Source organism: Heterodontus francisci, chromosome 12, assembly GCF_036365525.1.
Source record: "Heterodontus francisci isolate sHetFra1 chromosome 12, sHetFra1.hap1, whole genome shotgun sequence".
NCBI classification, from domain to species: Eukaryota; Metazoa; Chordata; class Chondrichthyes; order Heterodontiformes; family Heterodontidae; genus Heterodontus; species Heterodontus francisci.
The window spans coordinates 85,681,269-85,706,217 of record NC_090382.1 but is presented as its reverse complement, the minus strand read 5'-3'; the positions used below and the strand labels follow the sequence as shown (position 1 = coordinate 85,706,217).

At 45.1% G+C, this 24,949-nt stretch overlaps 1 protein-coding gene across 3 annotated transcripts in view; it reads left to right on the top strand.

The window, feature by feature from the left end:
* LOC137375970 (organic cation/carnitine transporter 2-like) overlaps window positions 1-24,949 on the top strand; it is a 117,509-nt gene that overhangs the window by 21,387 nt on the left and 71,173 nt on the right. For 2 of the 3 annotated variants that reach the window (XM_068043782.1, XM_068043784.1), the window contains exon 4: window positions 21,347-21,518. The exons of the other annotated variant lie outside the window; for it this stretch is intronic. In XM_068043782.1, the coding sequence (XP_067899883.1) occupies window positions 21,347-21,518 (172 nt within the window). The remainder of the gene's footprint in view (window positions 1-21,346; window positions 21,519-24,949) is intronic. 3 annotated transcript variants of the gene reach the window in all.

Genomic DNA, 24,949 nt, shown 5'->3' with positions numbered 1-24,949 from the left:
CATCCCACTGCTCATTTTTTCTTTCCTCCTATAGAATTTGTATAACCCATTTTTCCTCTTATTTTAATGTTAACTTCAATTGTTAATCTATTTCACATTGAATTTGCTGAGTCTGAGCTTATTTCTTGTGGGAATATATTTATCCTGCAGCATTCAGGATTATACTTTTAAAGTTCCGCTTGACTTCTACTGAAGTGTTGTTGAACAATGTCTCATTTTATTTTCTTTAAATGCTCTGTCATTTCATGGAATTTGCCCTTGTAATGCTCCTGCCCTTCAGTATCTCCAACTCTCAGACTACGTTAAAATTTATCATTCTGCAGACACTGTGACTTCCATATCTTGTACACTTTCTGAGTCAATGAATAACAGATAAAGCTAACTATTGTTGTTTGCGGCTTCACTGACATACTGGATCAATAAGCCGTCACCCACTTCATTTGCCAACTCTGACTTTAAGCCACTTAGATTTTCCCACTTTATATTATGTTGATTAAAATTTCCCATCAAAATTACTTTCCTGTTCTCATGTACCTGAAATGGTGGTGGAATCAGATTCCACAGAAACTTTCAAAAGGCAGTTGAAAATCCATTTGAAGAGAACTAATTTGCAGGGATATGGGAAGAAAGCTTGGGTGAGGGTCTAAATTGGGCAGCTCTTTCAAAGAACCAGCACAGGTCCGATGGGTTGTATGGCCCTGTTCTGTGTTGTAAGTTTCTTTGGGCTGCACCCAGGACAAGGGGATAGGTGAGCTTGAACATCCACTCCCCAGAGGGAGAGGTCACAGATGAGTTCTGCTGCTGGGACTCAGATGAGGACCTCGCTGGCACGGACTACAGAAGAATGCTGATGAACATGCACACCGAGATGCTTGGTGCATTGGCAGGCCTGCCAAATAGCCTACATTCATTAGTTTGGAGTGTGCGGGAGTGCAGCTCCATCATGTCACAGGGCATCATGCAGAATTTTCCACTCTGGATGTGGTGGGCACCACAATGGCACCACTGGCAGACTGATCCATGATGGAGCATCTGCTAGCTGCTGTCTCAGCTTCCACTGTTGCACAGACCAAGTCCTCCCAATTAACAGTGCTGCAGTGGAAGCTTAGTCTAAGGTTATCAGTACCCTGGCTGCTGGCATGCAGGCTCGGACTGCTGCCATCCAGGCAGAGACAGCTGCAATCGTGGATGTGGATATCAGTGCTCGACAGGGCACACAGGCTTTCACAGCAGTCCAGTAATCTGTGCTCCAGCAGATGATGAGGATTACTGAGGTGCCTCCCTGTGGGAGTGGCTGTGGCATTGTGGAGCAGGAATGAACTGTCCTCACTCAGAATGACAGCATTCATGCTCTCACCATCGCCACTCTGACTGTACCACTGCTGATGCCTCTCAGCCACACAACCCAGACTGCTGGCACGCATCCTGAGGTGGTGCAGTCTGAAGCTAGGTCCTCAAGGCCCAGAGCTGCTCAAGGGCATCTTCCAAGGGCATCTGCAGTCTCTGCCAGTGAAGGTCAGCAGCCTTCCAACTGGCATATTGCAGCCAGTGGGGTAGTGCTGCATTGGAGTACCCACAAGACCCACAAGACAGGCACGAAGTGGGTGCACAAGAGTGATTAGTTCAGTTTTCAAGTCCTCTGAAGAAGGAATTTTCCTCCACACAAGATCAGGGGGCAGGTTGTTCAACCTTGCCCGTCTAAGAGCGAAGTCCAAAGTACGGAAAGTCCTCATCAGGGAACTCCTCTTTGCTGACGATGCTGCTTTAACATCTCACACTGAAGAGTGCCTGCAGAGTCTCATCGACAGGTTTGCGGCTGCCTGCAATGAATTCGGCCTAACCATCAGCCTCAGGAAAACAAACATCATGAGGCAGGATGTCAGAAATGCTCCATCCATCAATATTGGTGACCACGCTCTGGAAGTGGTTCAAGAGTTCACCTACCTAGGCTCAACTATCACCAGTAACCTGTCTCTAGATGCAGAAATCAACAAGCGCATGGGTAAGACTTCCACTGCTATGTCCAGACTGGCCAAGAGAGTGTGGGAAAATGGTGCACTGACACGGAACACAAAAGTCCGAGTGTATCAGGCCTGTGTCCTCAGTACCTTGCTCTATGGCAGCGTGGCCTGGACAACGTATGTCAGCCAAGAGCGACGTCTCAATTCATTCCATCTTCGCTGCCTCCGGAGAATACTTGGCATCAGGTGGCAGGACCATATCTCCAACACAGAAGTCCTCGAGGCGGCCAACATCCCCAGCTTGTACACACTACTGAGTCAGCAGCGCTTGAGATGGCTTGGCCATGTGAGCCGCATGGAAGATGGCAGGATCCCCAGAGAGACATTGTACAGCGAGCTCGCCACTGGTATCAGACCCACCGGCCATCCATGTCTCCGCTATAAAGACGTCTGCAAACGCGACATGAAATCCTGTGACATTGATCACAAGTCGTGGGAGTCAGTTTCCAGCGTTCGCCAGAGCTGGCGGGCAGCCATAAAGACGGGGCTAAAATGTGACGAGTCGAAGAGACTTAGTAGTTGGCAGGAAAAAAGACAGAGGCGCAAGGGGAGAGCCAACTGTGCAACAGCCCCGACAAACAAATTTCTCTGCAGCATCTGTGGAAGAGTCTGTCACTCTAGAATTGGCCTTTATAGCCACTCCAGGCACTGCTTCACAAATCACTGACCACCTCCAGGCGCGTATCAATTGTCTCTCAAGATAAGGAGGCCCAAAAGAAAGAAAAAAAAAGAAAAGAAAATTATATTATTGATTTCTTGCTGCATAAAGTTCTTGTGTGATAGTTTTTGCTGTTGGCTTTTATTGAGTGATGTAAGCCAAGGGGATTTTGTGATGGAGAGTCTGAAATGCATGTACTATAAGGGAATGGTGGGTACATGTTGGGGGTGAGGAAGTTCTTTTCAATTGATGTGATCCCTCTCATTCTATGTAGTTGCACGGGGTGCATGCAGTTTGCATTTTACATCCTTCTTCCTCCTCCTCAAACATGGAGACCCTCTCGGATGTGTACTGACAAGATTCCTATCCCCACTACGCTCCCCCCCCCCCCCACCCCCACACACCGCTGAGCGATCTAAGCAGCAAAATCTCTGCTTTGGGACGCTGATATCTTGCTCCATGGAATTGCATGTGGATCCATGGTTCTTCCTGAAGGCCCTGTGACTTCATGTGGTGAGATGTCAGAAGGGAGCCATTGATTCAATACAAAGGCAAAATCTGCATAAGGGACATCTGAAATAAAAACAAAATGCTGGAAATACTCAGAAGGTCTGGCAGCATCCATGAAGAGAGAAATAGAGTCAACGCTTCAGGCCAATGACTTTTCTAATGAAACGTTAACTCTGTTTCCCTTTCCACAGATACTGCCAGACCCGTTGAGTACTTTCAGCATTTTCTGTGATTCTCTATGCTTCTTCTCATTTCATTGAAAAAACTGCCGTCCTCCTTTTTCAACCAGGTGGTCAATACCATACCCTTAGAGTTAGCTTTGATTTTTTTTAACAATCAAATGACTGACCAGTTCATTTTGTAGCTTTCTACCTCTCACAGTATTAACTTTTACTCCCAGTGTCCATTACATAGATGGCTACACTTTTCTATTCAATCTAACTTTTATAAATGCTCTGGGCTAGAAATTGGTTAAAGTCAATTTTTAGACGTGGGGATCACGATTCACAACCTGCCATCACTCATGCGGACCTTATCTCATCTCACCCACCTCATCTGCATGATTTTTTCATTGACCTGAATGGCTAAAGTGCTGTTTCTCTGTCCTCCAAGTTCCCTGTGAGCTCTGCACACAGCAGGGCATCCCGGCAGTGCTGTTTGCCGAACACTTGATCCAGGCAGCCTGCTCCTATTAAAAGCTCACTAACTATTAAAGGGAGGCTGCATGCCTGCAATCATGCCTGACAGAAAATGCTCCAATTATAATCTTCCAAAGTTCTCTCAATGAGGGAATTGTTCCTTTCGATAGGAAGATTGCGCATGTCACTCTGCTATTTAAGAAAAGTTGGAGAAGCAAACCCAGGAATTATAGACCAGTTAGCCTAACATCTGTTATTGGGAAATTACTAGAGTCTGTAGTTAAGGATAGGCTGACTGGACACCTTGAAAATGTTCAACTGATCAGGGAGAGCCAGCATGGATTTGTAAAGTTTGATCATGCTTGACAAAATCTGATTGAATTTTTTGAAGAGGTGAGTAAAGTCGTGGACAGGGCAGTGTCTATGGAGGCCAATTATATGGACTCCCGGAAGACATTTGATAAAGTCCCTCACAAGAGGCTGTTAGCTAAAGCTGAAACTCATGGAACTGAAGTCAAATTATTAACCGGGTTAAGAAATAGGCTGAGCAGAAGGAGACAGACAGTAGAGATAATGGGCAGGTATTCTAACTGGAAGGATGTTGTAGTATAAGGGTCTGAATGGGTTAATGTTTGAGACATTGAGAGTAACCCCTACCACTGTAGTGATGATGATGTAATAGTTACATGGGTATTAGGCTTGGCAGGAGCTAGGAGCATCATGACAAGTGCTAGCTGGACATGCTTAATGAGGGTGTAAATAGTTATGTATATAAAATAAATGAGTTATCATTTAGCCATACAAAGACTCCAAGACATTTGTAATCAATGCTTGAACTATTCTAACGACAAAATACAACATAGTGGCAACTGCTTACGGCAGATCCCAAGCGCTCAAAACAGCAGAGGCACTAGAGGAGTATAGAAAGTGTAGGGTGGTACTGAAAAAGGTAATTCGAAGAGCAAAGAGGGGACATGAAAAACACTGGCGGGCAAGATAAAGGAAAATCCTAAGGCATTTTGTAAGTATATTAAGGGTAAGAGGATAACCAGGGAAAGAGTAGGGCCCATTAGGGACCAATGTGGCAATCTTTGTGTGGAGCCGGAGGACATAGGTGAAGTTTTAAATGATTATTTTTCATCGGTGTTCACGATAGAGAAGGACGATGCAGGTGGAGCGATCAGGAAGGGGGATTGTGATATACTTGAACATATTAGCATTGAAAGGGAGGAAGTATTAGCTGTTTTAGCGGGCTTAAAAGTGGATAAATTCTCAGGCCCAGATGAGATGAATCCCAGCTGTTATGTGAGGCAAGGGAGGAGATAGCAGGGGCTTTGACACAAATTTTCAAACCCTGTCTGGCCACAGGAGAGGTACCAGAAGACTGGAGGACAGTGAATGTGGTACCATTATTCAAGAAGGGTAGCAGGGATAAACCAGGTAATTACAGGCCGGTGAGTCTAACATCAGTGGTTAGGACAATATTGGAAAAAATTCTGAGGGACAGGATTAATCTCCACTTGGAGAGGCAGGGATTAATCAGGGATAGCATGGCTTTGTCAGGGGAAGATCGTGTCTAACTAACTTGATTGAATTTTTCGAGGAGGTGACTACATGTGTAGATGAGGGTAAAGCAGTAGATGTAGTATGCATGGATTTCAGTAAGGCTTTTGATAAGGTCCCGCATGGGAGATTGGTTAAGAAGGTAAGATCCCATGGGATCCACGGCAATTTGGCAAATTGGATCCACATTTGGGTTAGTGGCAGGAGGCAGAGTGTAATGGTCGAGGGCTGTTTTTGCGATTGGAAGCCTGTGACCAGTGGTGTACTGCAGGAATCGGTGCTGGGACCCTTGCTGTTTGGAGTGTACATTAATGATTTAGACGTGAATATAGGAGTTATTAGCAGTAAGTTCGCAGATGCCATGAAAATTGGTGGTGTTGTAAATAGTGAGGAGGAAATCCTTAGATTACAGGGAGATACAGATGGGTTGGTAAGATGGGCAGAGCAGCGGCAAATGGAATTTAATCCTGAGAAGTGTGAGGTAATGCATTTTGGGAGGACTAACAAGGCAAGGGAATATACAATGGATGCTAGAACCCTAGGAAGTAGAGAAGGTCAGAAGGACCTTGGTGTACTTGTCCATAGATCACTGAAGGCAGCAGCACAGGTAGAAAAGTTGGTTAGGAAGGCATATGGGATACTTGCCTTTATTAACCGAGGCATGGAAATAAGAGCAGGGCAGTTATGATGGAGCTATATAAAACGCTATTTCAGCCACAGCTGGAGTACTGTGTACAGTTCTGGGCACCACACTATAGGAAGGATGTGATTGCACTGGAGAGGGTTCAGAGGAGATTCACCAGAATGTTGCCTGGGCTGGAGCATTTCAGCTATGAAGAGATACTGAAAAGGCAAGGGTTGTTTTCCTTGGAGCAGAGAAGGCTGAGGGGGGACATGATTGAGGTGTACAAGATTATGAGGGACATTGATAGGTTAGATAGGAAGAATTTTTTTCCCTTAGCAGAGGGGTCAAGAACCAAGGGGCTTAGATTTATGGTAAGGGGTAGGAGATTTAGAGGGGATTTGAGGAAATTTTTTTTTCACCCAGTAGGTAGTTGGAATCTGGAATGTACTGCCTGACGAGGTGGTAGAGGCAGGAACCCTCACAACATTTAAGAAGTATTTAGATGAGCACTTGAAACGCCATAGCATACAAGGCCATGGGCCAAGTGCAGGAATATGGAATCAGAATAGTTGGATGCTGGATGGCCGGCACAGACATGATGGGCCGATGGGCCTGTTTCTGTGCTGTATAACTCTATGACTCTATGACTTTAACAGTGAAAACATTCAGAAATTATTGAAAGACCTCACCTCGTGAAAATACACGATGCCTGAAAGCTTCCAGAAATTCAGAAGGAGCCAATCAGGTACAGAATTTGTTGATGTGGAGGAAAAGATTTCTAAGATTTAGAATAGCTTCTCAGCTACACACCAAGTCTGAAGTGGAGCAAGTAAATACTCTACTATACTCCATGGGTGCAATTGCTGATGACATGATTGTAAGACAAGGCATAAATGAGGCTTCAGACAACTTTGATGATGTTTTATAAGCCTTCGATAAATATTTTAATTTAAGAAGCAACAAGATTCTGGAAAGAACAAAGTTTAATATAAGATCCAGAAGCTGGGTGAATCAGTGGACGCTTTCATTAATGATTTGTATAGATTGGAATGTGAGTATAGAGAACTGAAGTCTGAGTTGATCAGGGACTCAATAGTAGTGGGAATAGCTGACGAGCCTTTATCAGCTCTCTTACAGTCAAAAGATGACCTCATTCTTGAGAAAGCGATTCAGATAGTGTGAGAAGGAGAGGTCAGAAGACAAAATAGAGCTATCCTGTGGGCTGAAGGGAAGCCTTGATAAGAAAGAATCCAATGATGGTACAGTTCCTGAAGCCCAGGACAGAAAATCACTCGACAGATAAGACAGTGCACTCAGGGGGAAAGGTGCAAGCTGCCGTGAAACCCTGCCAGTGCAGTGAATAGCATCCTGCTAATAAAGCTGAATGCTTTAATTACAATAAGACAGGCCATTTCGGAAAGATGTCAGAGCAAGACCTCTTCTCACAAATGGCAACCAAAAAGCCTTCACACGAAGAACTGTGAATGAAGTGGAACAACTTCTATTGGATGACAAATCAGGAGACTTTCTAGGGGAAATTAATGATCCCAATCAGGCATCACGGATGGCAGACATTTATGTCAGTGGCATATTACTAACTGCAAATTGGACACAGGTGCAAGTGTCACGGTTCTTTCAGACCAAGAGCCGTGGTTGTTGACATATTGCTTCCAACTCACTAACACTCAGTTACATGGTCCAAGAGGGATTGAACTGAAGGTCAAGGGAAAGCTACAAGCTGCACTTCAATATAGGGGAAGACAGATAATGGAAACCCTATATGTTCGAAAAAATCAAGAGTTTGCTCTATCAAGCAGAAAAACATGCTTTGACCTACTTTTAAACAAAAAGGTGAATTAAATCAAACAGCCAGAGTCCAACAGTCACTTTCAAGCAGACTGTCCAAAACTATTTTTGGGTCTAGGAAGACTGAAGACTGAAGCCCGAGTATAGCATAATGTTAAGTGAAGATGCCAGACTGGCACGTATCTTTCCACCAAGAATAATACCACACCCGTTGATGAAGCAAGTACATCAGCTGGAAGAGGTGACCAGAATGGGAGTCATTTCTCCAGTTCCAAAACCAAATGGTACTTTTACCCAGTTTGGTGCAAGTAACAGAACCATTCAGACAATTTTGAAAAAGATCAAGTGTGATGTTGGAACACACATCAAGAGCAGGCATTTCGAAGAATTAAGGAGATGCTAGTCTCGCCAGAAATATTAGCACATTACAGCCCTTCGTTACCAACTACAATTGCAGCAGATGCCTCATCTACAGGGTTTAGGAGCAGTCCTCTTTCAAGAACAGCCAAATGGATGTTGAAGACATCTTTATTTATCTACAGCTTCATCCGAAACAGGGACAAGGTATGCTGTCATTGAAGAAAAAACACTTGCCGTCTCATGGCCTTGCGAGAAGTTTTCTGATTACATTATTGGCCTGAAAATGGTTATTGAGATAGACCACAAACCTTTGGTTTCCTCACTGGATGAGAAGAAAATTGCAAAGATGCCTCTGGGAATTCAGAAATTCGGATTGAGGTTGACGAGATATACCAATGAGACGGTATATGTCAAATCTCCGCTGATGCATTATCAAGAGCAACTGTTGGCCATCCTATGCAACAGGGTGTTAACTTTGTTGAAGAGATAGAGTCATATTCACAGTGCAAAGGCCGGGACATACACAGAAACTTCAAGAAATTCGTTACGCTCAAAAGTGGGACGAGGAATGCATTCAGATCAACAAACAAAGAACAAAGAAAAGTACAGCACAGAAACAGGTCATTCGGCCCTCCAAGCCTGCGTCGATCTTGATGCCTGCCTAAACTAAAACCTTCTGCACTTCCGGGGACTGTATCCCTCTATTCCCATCCTATTCATGTATTTGTCAAGATGCCTCTTAAACGTCACTATCATACCTGCTTCCACCACCTCCCCCGGCAGCAAGTTCCAGGCACTCACCACCCTCTGTGGAAAGAACTTGCCTCGCACATCCCCTCTAAACTTTGCCCCTCTCACTTTAAACCTATGTCTCCGAGTAACTGACTCTTCCACCCTGGGAAAAAGCTTCTGACTATCCACTCTGTCCATGCCGCTCATAACTTTGTAAACCTCGATCATGTCGCCCCTCTACCTCCGTCGTTCCAGTGAAAACAATCCGAGTTTTTCCAACCTCTCCTCATAGCTAATGCCCTCCAGACCAGGCAACATCCTGGTAAATCTCTTCTGTACCTTCTCCAAAGCCTCCACGTCCTTCTGGTAGTGTGGTGACCAGAATTGCACGCAATATTCTAAATGTGGCCTAACTAAAGTTCTGTACAGCTGCAGCATGACTTGTCAATTTTTATACTCAATGCCCCGACCGATGAAGGCAAGCATGCCGTATGCCTTCTTGACTACCTTATCCACCTGCGTTGCCACTTTCAGTGACCTGTGGACCTGTACGCCCAGATCTCTCTGCCTGTCAATACTCCTAAGGGTTCTGCCATTTACTGTATACCTCCCACCTGCATTAAACCTTCCAAAATGCATTACCTCACATTTGTCTGGATTAAACTCCATCTGCCATCTTGGACTCCATCTGGAGAAATGGCAGATGGAGTTTAATCCAGACAAATGTGAGGTAATGCATTTTGGAAGGTCTAATGCAGGTGGGAGGTATACAGTAAATGGCAGAACCCTTAGGAGTATTGACAGGCAGAGAGATCTGGGCGTACAGGTCCACAGGTCACTGAAAGGTGGATAAGGTAGTCAAGAAGGCATACGGCATGCTTGCCTTCATCGGTTGGGGCATAGAGTACAAAAATTCGCAAGTCATGTTGCAGCTGTACAGAACCTTAGTTAGGCCACACTTAGAATATTGCGTGCAATTCTGGTCGCCACACTACCAGAAGGACGTGGAGGCTTTGAAGAGGGTACAGAGGAGGTTTTCCAGGATGTTGCCTGGTCTGGAGGGCATTAGCTATGAGGAGAGGTTGGAAAAACTCGGATTGTTTTCACTGGAACGACGGAGGTGGAGGGGTGACATGATAGAGGTTTACAAAGTTATGAGCGGCATGGACAGAGTGGATAGTCAGAAGCTTTTTCCCAGGGTGGAAGAGTCAGTTACTCGGGGACATAGGTTTAAGGTGCGAGGGGCAAAGTTTAGAGGGGACGTGCGAGGCAAGTTTTTTACACAGAGGGTGGTGAGTGCCTGGAACTTGCTGCCAGGGGAGGTAGTGGAAGCATATACGATAGCGACATTTAAGAGACATCTTGACAAATACATGAATAGGAAGGGAATAGAGGGATATGGTCCCCGGAAGTGCAGAAGGTTTTAGTTTAGGCAGGCATCAAGATCGGTGCAGGCTTGGAGGGCTGAATGGCCTGTTCCTGTGCTGTACTGTTCTTTGTTCTTTGTTCAAATCATTTATATATACTACAAACAGCAAAGGTCCCAGCACTGATCCCTGTGGAACACCAATGGTCACATCCCTCCATTCAGAAAAGATATGCCAGTATTGTACACCAGGTTGGCCACAGTAACGTCCTAGTGGGAAAGCAATGAAAATTTTCTTTGTATTCAGGAGGTACAATTGTATACGATTTGCTGGTGTATAACGACAGACTGGTCATTCCGATTTCTGTTTGATCAGAGATCTTGGCAAGAATCCATCAAGGTCGCATTGGAATCACAAAATGCAGAGCACGACTCAACCATCTGTTTAGTGGCCAGGAATATCCAAAGACATACAATTTCCAACCAGACCATGGGAATATCTATTTATTTATATACAATGGAAAATCTTACATCATAATGATCGATCCATGTCCTATGTAGTGCTATGTTCAGACTGGCCAAGACAGCGTGGGAAATGGTACACTGTTACGGAACACAAAAGTCCGAGTGTTTCAAGCCTGTGTCCTCAGTACCTTGCTCTACGGCAGCGAGGCCTGGACAACGTATGTCAGCCAAGAGCGACGTCTCAACTCATTCCATCTTCGGTGCTCCAGAGAATCCTTCGCATCAGGTGGCAGGACCATATCTCCAATGCAGAAGTCCTCGAGGCAGCCAACATCCCCAGCATATACACCCTACTGAGCCAGCAGCGCTTGAGATGGCTTGGCCATGTGAGCTGCATGAAAGATGGCAGGATCCCCAAGGACGCATTGTACAGCAAGCTCATCACTGGTATCAGACCCACCGGCCCTCCATGTCTCCGCTTTAAAGACATCTGCAAACACGACATGAAGTCCTGTGACATTGACCACAGGTCGTGGAAGTCAGTTGCCAGTGATCGCCAGAGCTGGCGGACAGCCATAAAGGCGGGGCTAAAGCGTGGCGAATCGAAGAGACTTTACAGTTGGCAGGAAAAAAGACAGAAGCGCAAGGAGAGAGCCAACTGTGTAACAGCCCCAATTTTATCTGCAGCGCCTGTGGAAGAGTCTGTCACTCTCGAATTGTCTTTTATAGCCACTCCAGGTGCTGCTTCACAAATTACTGACCACCTCTAGGCGCTTCCCCATTGTATCTCAAGACAAGGAGGCCAAAGAAGAGTGATCGATTATTTTTCAAGATGGATTGAAGTGAAAAGATTGTACTCAACAACAACAGAATCTGTTGTTAGAGCTTCACAAGAGATCTTTGTAACTCATGGTATTCCTGATGAGGTTGTGTCAGACAATGGACCACCGTTTGCAAATAAATACTTCACACAATTTGCGAGGAAGTGGGGATTCGAACATCTCACAAGTTCCCCTCTTTACCCTCAATCGAATGGTGAAGCGGAGAGAGGAGTACGAATTATTAAATCGTTGTTGCAGAAGAACGAAGATCTTCCAGTTGCACTATGGAATTATTGATCTACTCCATTATTTTGTGGGCATTCACCTTCAGAGCTGTTGATGGGGAGGAAGCTAAAAACTCAACTTCCTATTCCACTCAGAAAACAACATTCGGGGCTAGACGTACAAGACTACAAAAAAGTCCAAGACAGAGAGAAGTCTTACAGGAACCAACAAGCTCGCAATTACAATAAGAGATTTCGTACCTAAAACCTATCAATGTTAAAGGATGGAGAGAAGGGATGGATACGAGATCTAGGACGTGAAGTTAGAGTCATTGGGCTGCATTTTATAAGCCCGTGCGAAAAGAATGGTGGCCCGCCCGTGCAGCGACGCCAAAGAGCCACCGCAATTCCAAGCATGGCGGTTCATTTAAATAGCCGGGGCAGGCCGCCCCAGCAACCCCCCAACCCCTGATCACGTGGAGGAGGCAGGCTGTCCATCCCTGGAAATGGCGTCAGCTGCCTGTGCGCAGGCACTGACGCCATTTTTAAAGGGCTGTTAGTCCTACCAGCATATTTAAATATTTAAAAAGAGATTTAATGAAATTAAATAAATACATCTCTTTTACCCCTCTCCCACCCCCCCCAATAACAATTAAATTAATTATTTGCCCTTTCCCACACAAAAACACTTACCTTTACCATCGAACCTTCCCCCCCAAACTGCACAAAGTTTAAAGTACATCCCTTCGCACTATCCCCTACACCAATGATGTTAATTTGACTGCGTTTCCCACCCCCCACCCCAGCACCCCCTGCACTGATAAACCTACCTCCTCCCCCTCCCCACCTGTGTTGAGCCTCATTTTCCCAGATGGGGATCTGAAGTTGCGGGGTGCCGGCCGCTGGGTTGAAGATCGCATCAGGACATCAAGCTTCATGGTAAGTACATGCAAATCTATTAATTTACTTTATTTGCAAATGGTGATTGTGCTCCCGTTGCTGAGCGGCTGGGCCCTGCTGGCGTCAAGATCCGTGGTGGGCCTCATTCGAGGCCACCTTCAGGCCCTTCCCTGCACCCCCCCGCCACGGATCCCGATGTCAAGGGCTCCTTAAAATCCAGCCCATCCAGAGAGATGAAGTTCATCTGACATCTTATTGTAGTACACACTCTCGAGGGTACTATATGCCAAAATAGGAGAAACTTTATCCCTATTCCTCGTACACAACAAACTGTCATATATCTGGAGGAACCAGATGATGATCAAGAAACCCAGAGACAACAGGATACTACAAACATTGGTCAAGGCCATCCAAGTCATCGAACAAGACTTTCAAGAAAGGCTACTGATCTTCCAAGTTTGACAAAAATACAATCAAGGAGAGTCGTGAAGCCTCCTGATAGACTGAATCTGTGATGTCCGAGACTTGGGGAGGGGGGAGATGGGGTAGTATGGAAAGTCAAAATGAATGAATATACATATATAAAAATATATCTGGACAAAGACTTGGGGGGAGCTGTTGTATAAGGGTCTGAAAAGGTTAATGTTTGAGACAATGAGAGTAAGCCTTCCCACTGTAGTGATGATAATGCAATAGTATCATGGATATTAGGTTTGGAAGGAGCTAGGAGCATCATGAGAAGTGTTAGCTGGACATGCTTAACGTGAGTGTAAATAGTTGTGTATATAAAATAAACGAGTTACTATTTAGCCGTACCAAGACTCCGAGACATCTGTAAACAACGCTCGAACTACGCTAACAACAATCTACAACAGATGTAACTAGTGGTGTCCCACAAGGATCTATTTTGGGGACTCAACTATTCACTGTATTCATTAACAACTTAAATGATGGGATAGAAGGCCACATATCCAAATTTGCCGATGACACAAAGATAGGTGGTATTGTAAGCAGTGTAGATGGAAGTGTAAAATTACAAAGAGATATTGATAAATTGACTCACTGGGCAAAACTGTGCAAATGGATTTCAATGTAGGCAAATGTGAGGTCATCCACTTTGGACCTGAAAAAGATAGAATACTTTTTAAATGGGGAATAGCTCGAAAGAGTGGAGATCCAAATAGACTTTTGGTCCAGGTACACAGTTCATTAAAATGTCATGAACAGGTACAGAAAATGATCAATAAGACCATTGGAACACTGGTCTTTCTACCTAGAGGAATAGAATACAAAGGGGTAGCATTATCATATAAAATGCCCTGATTTGACCACACCTGAAGTACTGTGAACAGTTCTGGGAAGGATATCGTCGTCGACTGTCCCTCGATTCAAGTGTGATGTCTACTCAACGTCACTATTTCTGCCATGGGTCTTCAGGTGACTGAATAGGCCGATCCTAGATCCGCAGATCTTTGGGGACACGGGGCAGTACGTCCTATGAGGTAGTGGGATCTGGAATGCAAGATTGGCTTCCTCTTTCCTTCTCTGCTGCTGCTCTGCCTCATCATTAAGCTGTTTGGACTCAAAGCATGATGCAGCTTATGGAGCTGGAAGGACACTAGTGTTTGTTCGACGGTCCTCCCATTGAATCTGGAGGATGCGGCGGAGGCATTGCTGATAGAATTTCTCTAGCACTCTTATGTGTCGCTGATACACAGTCCAGGTCTCACTGCAGTATAGGAGTGCTCTCACTGGCAGCTCTTGGAGGCGGGCACTCATCCCTTCAAGTTGCAATGTCCCTGATGGTGGGCAGTTAATTGGCTGCGTGCCATTAAATAGCTACGGGGGTCCGACAGAGGGCCAAGGAAGGTTCTTCCCTCCTCCCCACTATTTTCCAGCCTGCTGATGGGACCCCTGTCGCAGGAATCAAATTCAACCCAAGGAGTATTCTAAGGATGTGATGGAATGTGCGTAACCCTCGAATTAATCTTCTCTCTGACTCAGGTCTGAGTCAAGATCAGACAGCGTCAGAGACCAGGGAACCACTGTCCACTTCTGAGCAGGAGGAGGGGACCTCAGAAGATGCACATTATTCCCCGTCACCCTCCACCAGTGCAGATACTGTCACATGTGTGGGTATCCGTTCGCAAGTAGATTTCGGGTCACAACCTGGTGAGCATAATGCACACCCACCCGAACAGCTGATGAAGGCTGTGACAGCTGAGGCCACTGACACTCGGAGGACTGTGGGGAGCCAGGGTGATGCTGAACCTCAGGCTGATGACATGTCCCTGGAGTCATCAGTAAGGCGACAGACACTGGAGCTACAGTGTGAGGTGCAGGCACATCTGGCAGTGCTTCCAGAGGCTATGTGCACCCTAGCACAGGCGATAGAGGAGTCCAGCCAGGCCATATCTCAGGCGTGTATGCACTTGGCTTCCTCTATCGAGAGATTGATGAACCTCAGTGGATACTGGAAATGCACACGGATCTCCATGCCATCGCCACCTCCATGAGCTTTGTGCAGCAATGGCTGGTCGATAGCGGGCGGGGAGAGAGGCTTCTAGAGTCACCGCCAGGTCCTCAGACTCCTCAGATGAGCAGGGAAGTACGTGTGCCTGGAAAGTGAAGAGGAGCGGCTAACTGATGCATCTAGGGACTCCTCTCAGGGCACTCTTGGCATGGACAGCGGATCCTCACCCCCTCTGTCACTTAGCTGGGATGACAGAGCAGGGCCCTACACATGTGCAGGAGACCCTCAATATTCTGGAGCCCACCAGTCCTCAGGCAGCCAGAGGATGACTGCCAAGGTCATCCAAAACGTGGGGAAGCAAGGTCAGCAGCCTGCCTCCACCTCAGCTGACAGCCCAGGGGGAGCACAACGTGGAAGCACACGTAAGAGATTCAAGAAGAGCACCTAGCTGCACTCGAGGTTCACAGTTAATTGCTTGTTCAAGCATGGCGACTTGCAATTTTTTTGCTCTCCAATAAGTGTGTAATGTGGCAAGGCAATAGTTATCCTTCTATTTCTTGCAGGCCACTGGGACTTCAGGAGTACCCTGGCTCCATCGGAAAGTGAGAGAGACCACACTGCAGGTTGATGCATTCTCCATGCTGCAGTCTAGTATCTTACTGGGTAAGGTCAATGAAGTAAGCAGCAGCAGGGCTGCAGAAAGGTGAAGTTTTATTGAATTGCATGGATTGTTAGTAAGTATCATGTGGAACGTGCCTGTATTAGCACATCCTGAGCCTCCCTTTCACGTATTTCATTGCGCCTGGCCTGTGATCTCTGAGTTCTTCAATATGCAATGCCTAGTCATCATCTTCTTCCACATTCTCATCATTGGAGGAGGCATTGTGCTGCACAATATCCTCATTGTTCAATGCCTCTCCCCTCTGTATCACCAGATTGTGCAGAGCACAGCAGAGCACCACGATACGTAAGACCCTTGCTGGGGCATACTGAACGGCACTACTGGATTGATCTAAGCACCTGAACCACATCTTCAGAAGCCCAATGGCATGCTTAATGGTCGCTCGAGTAGTCTCGTGGCAGGTGTTGTATCTCTCCTCTGCCTCAGTGCTTGAGTTCTTCATAGGCATAAATAGCCACGTTTTCAGTGGGTAGTCCTTGTCACTCAGTATCAATCCTTGAAGGCATGCGGTGGAGGTTGTGGGTTTGAAAAGATCTGACACCTGGGACTGCCTTAGTATATAGGCATTGTGGCTGCTTCCTGGGAACCGTGCACACAACAGCAGGAACTGCTTGCGGTGGTCACAGGCTAGTTGTACACTGAGCAAGTGGAAGCCCTTCCATTTGATGAAGGCTGCTGCCTGGTCTGTGGGAGCCTTGATGCCCACATGTGTGCAGTCGATGACACTTTACACCAGGGGATTCCAGCGATGGCCCAAACCCTTTGGTCTCTCAGCCTGACTGTCCGGATTGGTGCAAAAGTGCCCGTATTGGCTGCCTCTCTTGAAGATGACACTGGGGACCATCTTGATGCAGTGATGAGCTGCAGACTGTCCACAGATATCTCTAGTGGGTCCCTGGAATAATCCTGAGGCGTAAAAATTCAGTGTGTTATGACCAGGTGAGAAAGGGGTCTATGGTTTCCTCTCAGCCTTCACCTGGTCTTAGCATAACAGGATTTAATTTTAAACACACTGTGTTTTAATCTCCCCTTTGGTGAATCACTACTTTCCAATTATGAGGCAAAGAAACCAGAACAAATAGGTTTTCTTAGGTTTAAAGAAGAAAGGTTGGCATTTATTAAATTTAAACTTAAACTCTAATTTGGTTCACCCCTACGTACCCAAGCTAGCATGCATATGCGATACACACATGCAGATAGAGACAGAACAGAGCAGAAGAAATAATGTGGAAAAGTTTGAGGCAATCTCTGAAGAGGGTTTTTGTTACCGATCTTCGAGCTCACTGTAGAGTCCTTGATTGTAGGTAGATCCTGCTTTTCACTGGGGCCCAGTATTCTTCTTAAACCTTGTTCGCTGTAGGAGACTTTTCTCTCTTGGGTTTCATGTTTCTTCGGTGGATTTGGAGTTTTGTGAGAAAGAAATGGAGCAGACAGGAGAGGCTGTGGCGCACCAACCAGGAGAGGTCTTTTCAGTCCAGGAGCAAAGAGACACTCTCAGTTCAAACTGTTTGTACAATTCAGAAAAAAACAGGTTGCCAAGCAGGTGAGTCATATGACCAGCTGGTCTGACCACATCTGTTTGTGGAATCTCTGGTCTTAGACGACCCTGGAATGTCTCTTACATACAATACCTGGTGCTCAAATTCCATTGTGGGTTAAATTGGATATGTGAAGTAACCCATTTGTCTCCACAAGCACTGTCTGTTAATATGCAAATACCTTTCCAGCCAAGGGCCTGGTAATTTTTTAAACAAGTCCTTTCTCCACTTCAGCAACAGTTTTCAAATCAATGTTCATATGACAAAATTAATATGCCTCATTCTTGGCAGGTGGGGGGCTAGCATGACAAGTGCCACAGTGACTTTCAGTGCCACTGGCTTTGGGTGCCCACCACTTCCCATGGGGCTCTGCTCGTCCTTCATCATGCCACACAGCTCTGTGACGTCCTCCCTGGAGAGGCGCAGTTTTCGGCAACATTGCTGCTCTAACTGAAGTTTGCTGACCCTTGGATGGTAGACACTCTCTGCAAGGTTACTCCTTCTGCGCACAGGAGGCTGGTTGCATGCTCCTCTGCACCCTCCTCCTGCATCCCCCCCAGCCCAAGCCTGGCACTGCTGTTAGCCCTCAGGCTGCTGTTGATCTGCTGCCTATGGCTGCTGTTCTCTCCCTTTCTGATGCTCCTCCTCACTGGAGATCCTGAAGCCTGAGTGAATGAGGCCCATGGCAGGTAATTGCAATGAGTTTCCAGGGCCTTTTACCTCCCTTGCTTTATCCACACAATTGCTAGTTTTGAAAGGGCACTCTGGGGGTATGCCCTAGCACGGCTGGAAACTTTTTCCCTGCTCCCAACTGACAGTGCCAATGCCCGCACTGTTTCACCCTCCCTGTCAAGCCACACTAGCATTCACAATGGCTACCGTCTGGAGCCAGCATTGACCTTCTGCCAAGTCATTGCCTCCTTATACCTGCCGAGGTTCTGAAACCCTGTGGTTCCCATGCACTCTTTGAAAAATTTGAAAACTTCAGTAAAATTGCAGGTAATTGCCTGTTTAACAGTCTTAATTACTGTCCCACCGTGTTTGAGTGCGAAGTCCTCCCACCATGCTGGCCGCCCTTTGGAATATCCTCTTGCAATGTAAAGATTCAAGCTTCTGTCCTAATGTCTTTCGTCACGATATTCCGCCTCCTCCCACCTCCTATCCCCTCCCCAAACAGCAAGGAAAATTCAACCCTAGAAAACACTTCTTCACGTAAAGAGTGATAGAAGTTTGGAACACTCTCTTTCGTAAATGACATTTGATGTTAGATGATTTTAAAACTACCAAAATTGATAGATTTAGTCATGATCGTATTGAATGGTGAAATAGGCTGTAGATGCAGAAAATATGTGTCATAAAAGTTCAATGGCTAGAATTGGATTAGAACAGGAAGACTTAGAAAGGGAATAACAGCAAATATAACAGCAAGAATTTTCTGTGTATTGGAATATAATCCGTCTGGGAGTTCTGCCCATTGAAATGATCCATTTCTGACCTCAGCAACTTTCTAGTGTCAGGATAATTTAACTATTGACATTAGGGGCTGGGTTTTAAAAGCAGCTCGGGATCAGGATGGTGATCGGAGATGGGCAGGCTTGCAATTTCACGCCATTGTGCCAGTTTGGTGTCATGTTTCTGACCCTGGTCCATTTTTGCAGAGACTATGTTGGGCTCAGAACAGCTACCCACCTGCAAGTGACGGGCAGCCAATTGGGGGCGATTAGGGCCAGTTAGAGGGCCTACTAAGGCCCCGTTCCTGCGCCAACTGGGATTTCCAGCCAGCAATGTGGGAAAGAGAGTTCGACCAGACAACCATGGCGGACTCATGTTGGGAAAGTGGTGGGGAGGCGTCCTTCATCCCACGAGGAACTGCATCTGCCACCCACCCTGACCAGTCATTGATGTCCCGTGGAGGGGTTGCCTTTAAAAAAATCTGATCTCCTCTTCAGAGGGCACCTCTGTGTTGAGGCACCCTCTCTCCATCATGAATTGGTAGCTGTCACCTCAGCCAGTGGGGCTGCTGGTGCATCAGTTCTGGAGGGTGTCCCATTGGCCCTCCAGCCTCAGGAGCTAGCCCACTGTCCTTAATTAGATGGCAACCCCACTCCCCCTGCCAATTGTCCTGGCCCTTTACAAATCCAGTTGGACATGTCTGGAGCACACTGGGACTTGGAACTAGTCCCAAATTCCAGTTCCTGACCCTGGACTGAAAATCCAGCCCCAGGTTCTTGATGCAATTCTCACCTACGTTGGTCAGTCCACCTTGGTGGAGGACGTAAAATGACAATGATACATTTCCGATGCCTACTGCAGTGTTGTGTGGCCAAAGATCTCTGTGGCTGACCATAAAGTCCTGGCATTTTTGTGAACAGAAATGTGACTCAAATCTCCATTATCCTCAGCAATTGTTCTCACTGTAATCAATTAATTAATTGTAATATAGCCTTAAATTTTAGTATACCTCTATTGGAAACAAGAAGGGAAACACAACTGATTTCAACTATAAAGAGGATGAGCTATGAGGAAAGGTTAGCCAAGGTTACTTGGTCCAAACATGGACAAAAAGCTGAATTCAAGAGGTGAGGTGAGAGTTACTGCCCTTGACATCGTGGCAGCATTTGACTGAGTGTGGAATCAAGGAGCTGTAGTAACATTGCAGTCAGTGGAAATCAGGAGAAAACTCCCAACTGGCTGGAGTCATACCAAGCACCAAGGAAGATGGTTGTCATTATTGGAAGCCAATTACCTCAGCCCCAGGGCATTGCTGTAGGAGTTCCTCCGGGCAGTGTCCTAGTTCCAATCATCTTCAGCTACTTCAGCAGTGACCTTCCCTCTGTCATATCAGAAGTGGGGATGTTCACTGGTGAATGCAGAATGTTCAGTCCCATTTGCAACTCCTCAAATAATGAAATAAAAACTAGAAATGCTGGAAATACTCAGCAGGTCTGGCAGCATCTGTGGAGAGAGAAGCAGAGTTAATGTTTCAGGTCAGTGACCCTTCTTCAGATCCTCAAATAATGAAGCACTTCATATACACTGGCTTGGAAATATAATGCTGTTCTTTCACTGTCACTGGGTCAAAATCTTAGAACTCCCTCCCGAACAAACAGCACTGTGGGTGTACCTACAACACAAGGGCTGTAGCTGTTCAAGAAGGCAGCTCACCACTACCTTTTCAAGGGCAATTAGGATGGGCAGTAAATTATCCTATGAATGAATAAAAATAAACTTTTGCTATGATGCCTGGAAAGAAGGCAGTTATGAAGGTTCTCCTGTAGTATCTAAAATATTAAACGATTATAGACAATTTACACACAGATAATTACTTCAAAAAAGCCAGGAAAGTAGAGCAAGAGAACAGAATTAGTGATTATTAGGGAAAAGTGGAATATAAAGCTCAGGAATAATTTCTTTACTGATGTAATGGCCTATATTAGAAAGTCTGCCAGGCAGGATAGAAAAAGCAAAATACTGAAGTTGTTCAAACTCGTTAGATGAAAGAGTCGGAGTACTGGAGGGATCAGTTTTCATGGGCCGACTGGTCTATTGTTATCTCTGATTGTTCTTGTGTTCTTGTATCCATAGTAATAGCCCCCAGTCCTAATATTTGTTACAAATTTCTTTTTACCTTTTTCAACTTTACTTAGTCTTTCATTGCTTTTCAAATGTATTCCACTCCTTTTTCCTTTCCTCCCTGCTATGTACCATATTTCTTTGCTTTGTTATTTGCTAATGCTGCTCAATTGCTGGCCTCTGGGAAGTGCATAAGATGGGCTGAGCTGACATATCTGCATTCAGGATCCTTCGCACAGCTTGGCTTGTCGGTTATCTATAGTCAGCGTTCAACTTGAAAGCTTTTTTAGTTGAATACAAAAAAAATCATGGCAATAACAGGCAATGAAATAAAATCAGAAAATAACTCACAATCACTGCTGTTCTTGACCCGGTTATTCTTTTCTTACAGGATCGGAAATTCTTGCGAAATCCATTCGGATTAAGTACTGCACACTGGGAGTTTGCAATTCTTATGCACTCGGCTATATGATCCTTCCTTTGGTTGCATATTTCATACGAAGCTGGCGGATGTTGCTTTTCACCCTGTCACTCCCTGGCCTGCTCTACATTCCTTTGTGGTGGTAGGTAGGAATTAGAACTTTAACCTATGATATCAGTAGGTAAGAGCTTTTATTGCTGTTAACCTCTGCCTCTGATTCCAACCAAGATAAAGAAAATGAGACCTGTTCATGGATGAGGATTGGCATTGGCTGTGTATTAAAGAGGTGTAATAACATCTTCCTGACTGTGATGGGAGACTGGACATTCAGTAGGGGTAATTTTCACTATATAAGAGGTAATCGAGTGGAATTAGAAACATAGAAACATAGAAAATAGGAGCAAGAGTAGGCCATTTGGCCCTTCAAGCCTGCTCCGCCATTCATTATGATCATAGCTGATCATCCAACTCAGTAACCTGTTCCCGCTTTCTCCCCATAGCCTTTGATCCCTTTCCCCCCAAGAGCTATATCTAACTCCTTCTTGAAAACATACAATGTTTTGGCCTCAACTGCTTTCTGTGGTAGCAAATTCCACAGGCTCACCACTCTCTGGGTGAAGTAATTTCTCTTCATCTCAGTCCTGAAAAGTTTACCATGTATCGTTAGACTATGACCCCTGGTTCTGGACTCCCCAACCATCAGGAACATCTTTCCTGCATCTATTCTGAAAGGAGTGTTTGGGGCCTTGGATAGTGAGGAGAGAGGAGGTAAATGGGCAGGTATTACACCTCCTGCGATTATAGGGGATGGTGCTATGGGAAGGGGATGAGGTGGTGGGGGTAATGGAGGAGTGGACGAGGGTGTCCCGGAGGGAACGATCCCTTTGGAATGCTGACAGGGGAAGGCAGGGGAAAATGCGTTTGGTAGTGGCATTAGGTCACTGACCTAAAACGTTAACTCTGCTTCTTTCTCCACAGATGCTGCCAGACCTGCTGAGTATTTCCAGCATTTCTTGTTTTTATTTCAGATTTCCAGCATCCGCAGTATTTTGCTTTTATTGCAGAAACTGGCCCTGTATTCGCTACAGTTTCGAAGAATGAGAGGTGATCTCATTGAAACTTAAAATAATTCTTACAGGGCGTGACAGGGTGAATGTGGATGAGATGTTTCCTCTGGCTGGTGAGTCTCGAACAAGGGGACACAATCTCAGAGTAAGGGGCAGGCCATTTAAGACTGAGGTGAGGAGGAATTTCTTTACTCAGAGGAAGGTGCATCTGTGGAATTCTCTGCCCTAGAGGGCTGTGGATGCTCAATTATTGAGCATGTTCAAGACAGAAATCAATAGATTTCTGAATACTAAATACATCAAGGGATATGGGGGTAGTGGGGGAAAATGGCTTAGAGGTGGATGATCAGCCATGATCTATTTGAAGGGCAGAGCAAGCCCGATGGGCTGAATGGCCTACTCCTGCTCCTATTTCCTATAATCCTCTGAACATTTACCAACTTCCAATCTGATGGGACCGTTCCCGAATCTAAGGAATTTTGGAAAATCATAGCTAGTACATCCACTCTCTCTGCAGCTATCTCTTTAAGAACCTCAGGATGTAGGCCATCAGATCCTGGAGATTTATCAGGTTTTAGTCCCTTAAGTTTCTCCAATACTTTTTCTCTGCTGATATGAATTTCCTTAATTTCCGCACTTTTTTAGCCCCTAGGTTACTACCTATTTTTGATATGGAACTTGTGTCTTCTACTGTGAAGACAGACACAAAACATTTCTTCAATGCCTCTGCCATTTCCTCATGCCCCATGATAATTTCCCCTGTCTCTGCTTCCAAGGGACCAACATTTACTTTAGCTACTCTCTTTCTTCTGATATACCTGTAAAAGCTATTACAATCTGTTTTTATGATACTGGCTAGTTTACTCTCATTCTATTTTTTCCTTTTTTATCAACTTTTTGGTGGCCCTTTGTTGATTTCTAAAACACTCCCAATCGTCAGACTTGCTACTCTTTTTGGCAACATTGTAAGCATTTTCTTTTAATCCAATACTATCCTTACCTTCTTGAGTGAGCCACAGATGGGTCTATCTGGCTGAGGTTTTGTTTTGCAAAGGAATGTATTTTTCTTGAACATTTTGAATTGTTTTTTTAAAGGTTTCCCACTGTTCATTTACTGCCATACCTTTTAGTCTATTTACTCAATTTACCATAGCCAGTTCTCCCTTCATGCCTCCGTAATTGGCTTTGTTTAAGTTTAAGATTGTTGTTTGTGATTGGAGCATGTCACTTTCAAACTTAACATGGAATTCAATGGTATTATGATCACTGTTTCCCAGTGGATCTTTTACCATAATATTGCTTATTAACCATGCTTCATTACACAATACTGGATCTAAGATAGCTTTATCCCTAGTTGTCTCCACAATGTATTGCTCCAAGAAACTGGCCTGAAAACATTCTACATTTTCATCTTCTGGACCACTCCTGCTAATTTCATCATCCCAGTCTATATGAAGATTAAAGTCCTCCACAATTATTACTTTACCTGTGTTACAAGCTGCAATAATTTCTTGTTTAATGCTCTGTCCAATGGTATAACTACTGTTAGGGGGCCTATAAACTACTCCCTGCAGTGTTTTTTGATACCTGCTATTCCTTACTTCCACCCATATTGATTCTACTTCATGATTTTCTGAGGCCAGATCCTTTCTCACGGATGCCCTTATGTCATCCTTTACTACCCCTCATCCTTTGTTATTCTGTCTGTCCTCCCGAAATATTTACCTGGAATATTTATTTCCGAACCTTAATCACCATGTCTCTGTGATGGCGATTAGATCTAAATCATGTACCTCTATTGTGCCACTAATTCATTTATCTTATTGCAGATGCTTCGCGCATTCAGATATAGAACCTTTAACTTCATTTTTTTGCTTCTATTCCCTTCAATTACCCTATTTGCTGATGTACAATTTCTATTTAACTCTCTGTCCCTTCCTGTCCCATTCTGCTTGTCTTTACCCACAACGCTATACTGTACCGATGCCTTTGCCTTTCTCTTTGGATTTCTAAATCTCACCTCTCCCGAACCCACCTTCCCCACTCTGTTAGTTCACAACCTCTAGTCTTACCTGCTGACTCACTCTTGAGTTTGTACCACAGTCGCTTCCTGTCATACCCTGATTATCATTATCCTTGTTGCTAACTTGCTCTCTTACCTTCTCCTCTCTCTTTAAACTATCACATCTTCCCTCACTTGATCCCTCACCCCACTATTTCGTTTAAAGCCCTCTCTACTGCCCTAGTTATATGACTCACCAGAACACTGGTTCCAGCATGGTTCAGGTGCAGACTTTCCCAAAGGTACAGCTCTCACTTTGCCCAGTACTGGTGCCAATGCCCCATGGATCGAAAAACATTTCTCCCACACCAATCTTTGAGCCACGCATTTAACGATCTAATCTCATTTACCCTGCACCAAGTTTCTCGTGGCTCAGGTAATAACCCACAGACTATTACCTTTGAGGTTCTGCTTTTTAATTTAACCCTAGCTGCTCATACTCCC